The sequence below is a fragment of the Chrysochloris asiatica genome, unplaced genomic scaffold (genome assembly GCF_000296735.1).
Source record: "Chrysochloris asiatica unplaced genomic scaffold, ChrAsi1.0 scaffold00175, whole genome shotgun sequence".
NCBI lineage: Eukaryota > Metazoa > Chordata > Mammalia > Afrosoricida > Chrysochloridae > Chrysochloris > Chrysochloris asiatica.
Window position 1 is genome coordinate 6,265,564 of NW_006408693.1, and position 3,866 is coordinate 6,269,429.

Genomic DNA, 3,866 nt, shown 5'->3' on the forward strand with positions numbered 1-3,866 from the left:
GCACTTAACAACAACAACAACAACAAACTGGTCATGATTACCATTTTTCTCAACCATTCCTCATTCCCTTGAGACTGTTAGGAAGACAGGGAACATAGCATTTGATAAGCACCATTTTATGAAACACCTTGAGAGACAAGAAATTTGTGTTCAAAACTGAACTGAAGAATTTTGCCATCAGAAGTTCTTCCTTTATAAAATCAATTGGTCTTTTCTAATCTGGAGCAAAGAAGAGAAAAGAAAACCCACAACTCAAAGAAACAATTTGCCTAAAGAACTAATGGAGGACATGAATCACAGCCTCTACTAGTGTGAGACCAAAAGAACTTCCACACTGTTACACTGCTGTCAGAGTAGTAATATATATATATATATATATATATATATATATAAAACCATGTCAGTCTTTTTTTTAACTCTACCTTTATATGTGAAAAGACCTAAATAATAGCAATTTCAAATGTTTCAACTTCAGATATGACCAATTCAAATTGCTTAGCATGACACCTGAGTAGGGTGACCATGTAATTTCTAATATAAACTGGGACATTTCTGAGGGTAAAAGTAAATTCTGAAACCCAGGAATAAATGGGTCTCTTTTAAGAAATATACAATGCATGATGATGGCCTATGCATTAAGGCCTTCCCTTGTTTGGTCACCTCCTCCTTCCTTCATTTCATCTCCTGATACTCCCCACTTGCTTAAATGCTTAAGCAGTGCCAAACTAGTTACATTTCCCCCCTAAACATGCTGTTCATTTTCATACCTTCTTGCTCTGCATGGAACACTTTCCCCACTTTCCTCATCTCAGTAATTCCGCAGTTTTAAATGTTCAATGAGAGATTAACTCTTTCAGAAAACTCATGATGTATGCTCCTCCCTAGAGATGGGCCAACTGCTCCTACTTCATCTTCCAAAGTCCCTAAGCATAGCTTTGAGTCCATTAAATTTGATTGAAAGTGGTTGTATGCTTTTTTCTCTCCTCTTCCAAACTCTACACCATTTAAAATAAACATTAAGTCCCATTGAACAGTGTTTCTGCTATTCCTAGCTTAGGAGCTGATGACACGTGATATGGGTTAGATTAGTTAGCCAATGGGAAAAGACTTCACTTGTTTGTTTACATAAAGAAAGTATACTATTAACATTGCTTCTTACCATTCAGATTGAAATCTTGATTTGGACTAGTCTGGATTTGTCCTCCCCTACTAAGAGTCACTTGTTTGCTGAAATCATCCTCCAGAATTAAAGTTACCGAATGAAGGCATACCAAGCCAAGGTTCTATTGATGATAAAAATCAAATAGTCAATTAAAGGAATGAGAGAGAGATGGAGAAGACATTTTTTAAACATTTTTAATAAAATAGCAATAATGATGTTTTCCATAGCACATAAAGTGCCTTTCAAAATTCATTTCACTGATATCAATCTATTTAATTGGTATATTAAATTGGCATACTTTGTTGTTGTCAGGTGCCGTGGAGTCGGTTCTGACTCATAGTTACCCTGTATAGGGTTTCTGAGGAGTGGCTGTGAGTTTGAACTGCTGATCTTGCTTTTCAAACAGACTTTGCAGTCCATAATAGGACACCAAGTTGGCATATTACTAACTATTCAAAAACCTTAATAACCATAACCAAGTTAATTCAAACTTTAACATATTGCAAAGAAAAAAATTAAACAGAAAAAATAACAAAATATTTTAGAACTTTTAGTGGAAATAATCATCTTAGAATAAAATTAGAAAATAAAAGATTTAGGCAAAATTTTGACAACCCGTTTTTAAAAATGAATGAAACAGAGATCTAGTTTCTTATTTATACTCTAATGATGTGCTTATTATATCGAGAAAAAAAACACTAAAATAAGTTTCTCAGCATGAATAGAAAATCATTCTATGTGTTTAGAATGATGTGAAATGTGTGCAATCCTGTCAATAATCACTTCTTTAAAATCTAGTTGCAACATGCAAGCATGCATAAGATATCCATACACTTACATAAACATATCACATACTATCAAAGAAAACTGCAGCTAACTACTGGTAGCTCTTCTTGTCGATGACACATTTATTTTTACATTTTAACATCTCATAAATCAAGGTGTAGCATATAGTCAATGATATGTCATTTTTTTTTGTAGTACATAAAGTAATAGAGTATTTAAACAACCAATTGTGTTTTCCTAGTGAAAAAAATTTTCATTTATGTTATCATTTAAAATCTGCATTCAAGTTTGAGTCCTGGCAGACGCCATCCTGCAAATGACAGACGCCATACTGCCAAGGAGCAGAACTGCGAGAAGCCTTATGCATGAAAAGTTCATTGTTTAGCAGAGGGACAATGAATGCCCCCCTTGGTTAGCAGAGCTACAAGGGATGATTCATGCAGGGAACCCGCGGTTTCTAGCTTTCCCTTGGAAAAATAGTTTATTTCTGATTTCCTTATAAGAAGTTTTAGAAAATCTTGCATAATTATTAGATACTTTAAACAAACCTCATGTTATAATAGTTGCCTTTCACATTAGCATTAACTTCCACACCATATTCAATGTTATGTAATTATAAAAATTGTTTTTTTACACTAACAATAAGTTTTAACATTAGATATAACCACACTAGCTAAAGTTTTAGCAATTCAAGCTTAAAAGTGTAAGAAACATCACAGGTGGTTTTAGTCAAGGACATTAAGGCTTTTAGAAAGCAGCTTAGGAGACCGTCAAGGGCAGTGAGAGCTTGGGAACAGAGGCAAGAGTTTGATTAGAAGTTTTGAGAAATTGTTAGCATGAGAGAATTACTGCTTTAGGGTACTTTTGTGTTCTTGTTTTTATTGTTTGATCAATTATATGTATAACCAGTTATAGTAAAAATTATGTTTTTGATTGTAATCTGTAAGTAATGAATCTATAGAAAGTAATAGATGTTGGTAAAGTTAGAAATTAAGATGTAGAACTTTGTTTAAAATTAACTTAACATTTTAGGGAGGATTAGAGAGAAACAGAGTTGCTTACAGAAGGCAGACGTTATCACAGTAACTAAGGAGTAACTAAGGAGTATAGAGACACGGGAATGTTTGGTGACCTTGTGTTTCTCTTGCACCGTTGATGTAACAATATAATATTTGATTGATTTGTAACTGCTTGTATGTGACTGTTATGAGATCATAGTATGTTCTAAATGGGATATAAGAAGCAACAATTTTGAAATAGTCAAGGCAGCAGTCAGAAAGAGAGTCATCAGAGAGAGCCATTACCATCATCTGCCTGAGACTCAAAAATGACCCACTGACTCTTTGAGTTTTTTTTTATTTTATTTTTTTCATTTGCCGACTCCACATCCTCCTATCGAGAACCTCCTAATAATTATGTCAAGGCTGGTCCTCTGCAGAGTCCCCCTGCTCAAAACTAAGAATGCCCCTGTTCACTTAGATATTAAAAGAAGATGTTCTTACCTGCTCACAGGGAGCTTTCTGTAAAGTAATTGTGAATCTATCTTTTCCAGTGCCTTTCAGAAGTATATACTGGCACATGCCAATGAAAGAATAATGTCGGCCATCAAAAGTTGAAAAATGAGAATCACCCACAACAGAGCATTGAACTACAAAGAAAGAAAGAAAGAAAATATCAGAAGGAAATACACAAAAGATAAAAAATGAGGAAGAATAAGAAGAGGGAAAAAATTACACTTCTGCCTCCTTAACAAGTAGTAACTCAAATTAATTTATAATTTGGTAAATGATTTTTGTTGTCAGGTGCCATCGAGTCGGACCCGACTCATAGCAACTCCATGCACAGCAGAACGAAACAATGTTCGATCCTGGGCCAACCTCACTACCGCTGCCACACTTGAGTCCATCAATGATGCCAC

At 34.5% G+C, this 3,866-nt stretch overlaps 1 protein-coding gene across 1 annotated transcript in view; it reads right to left on the reverse strand.

Moving 5' to 3' along the window:
• OTOGL (otogelin-like) overlaps window positions 1–3,866 on the reverse strand; it is a 233,420-nt gene that overhangs the window by 182,157 nt on the left and 47,397 nt on the right. The window contains exons 11-12 of the mRNA XM_006871844.1: window positions 3,451–3,596; window positions 1,160–1,283 (exon numbers count right to left, since the gene is read on the reverse strand). Of these exons, the coding sequence (XP_006871906.1) occupies window positions 1,160–1,283; window positions 3,451–3,596 (270 nt within the window). The remainder of the gene's footprint in view (window positions 1–1,159; window positions 1,284–3,450; window positions 3,597–3,866) is intronic.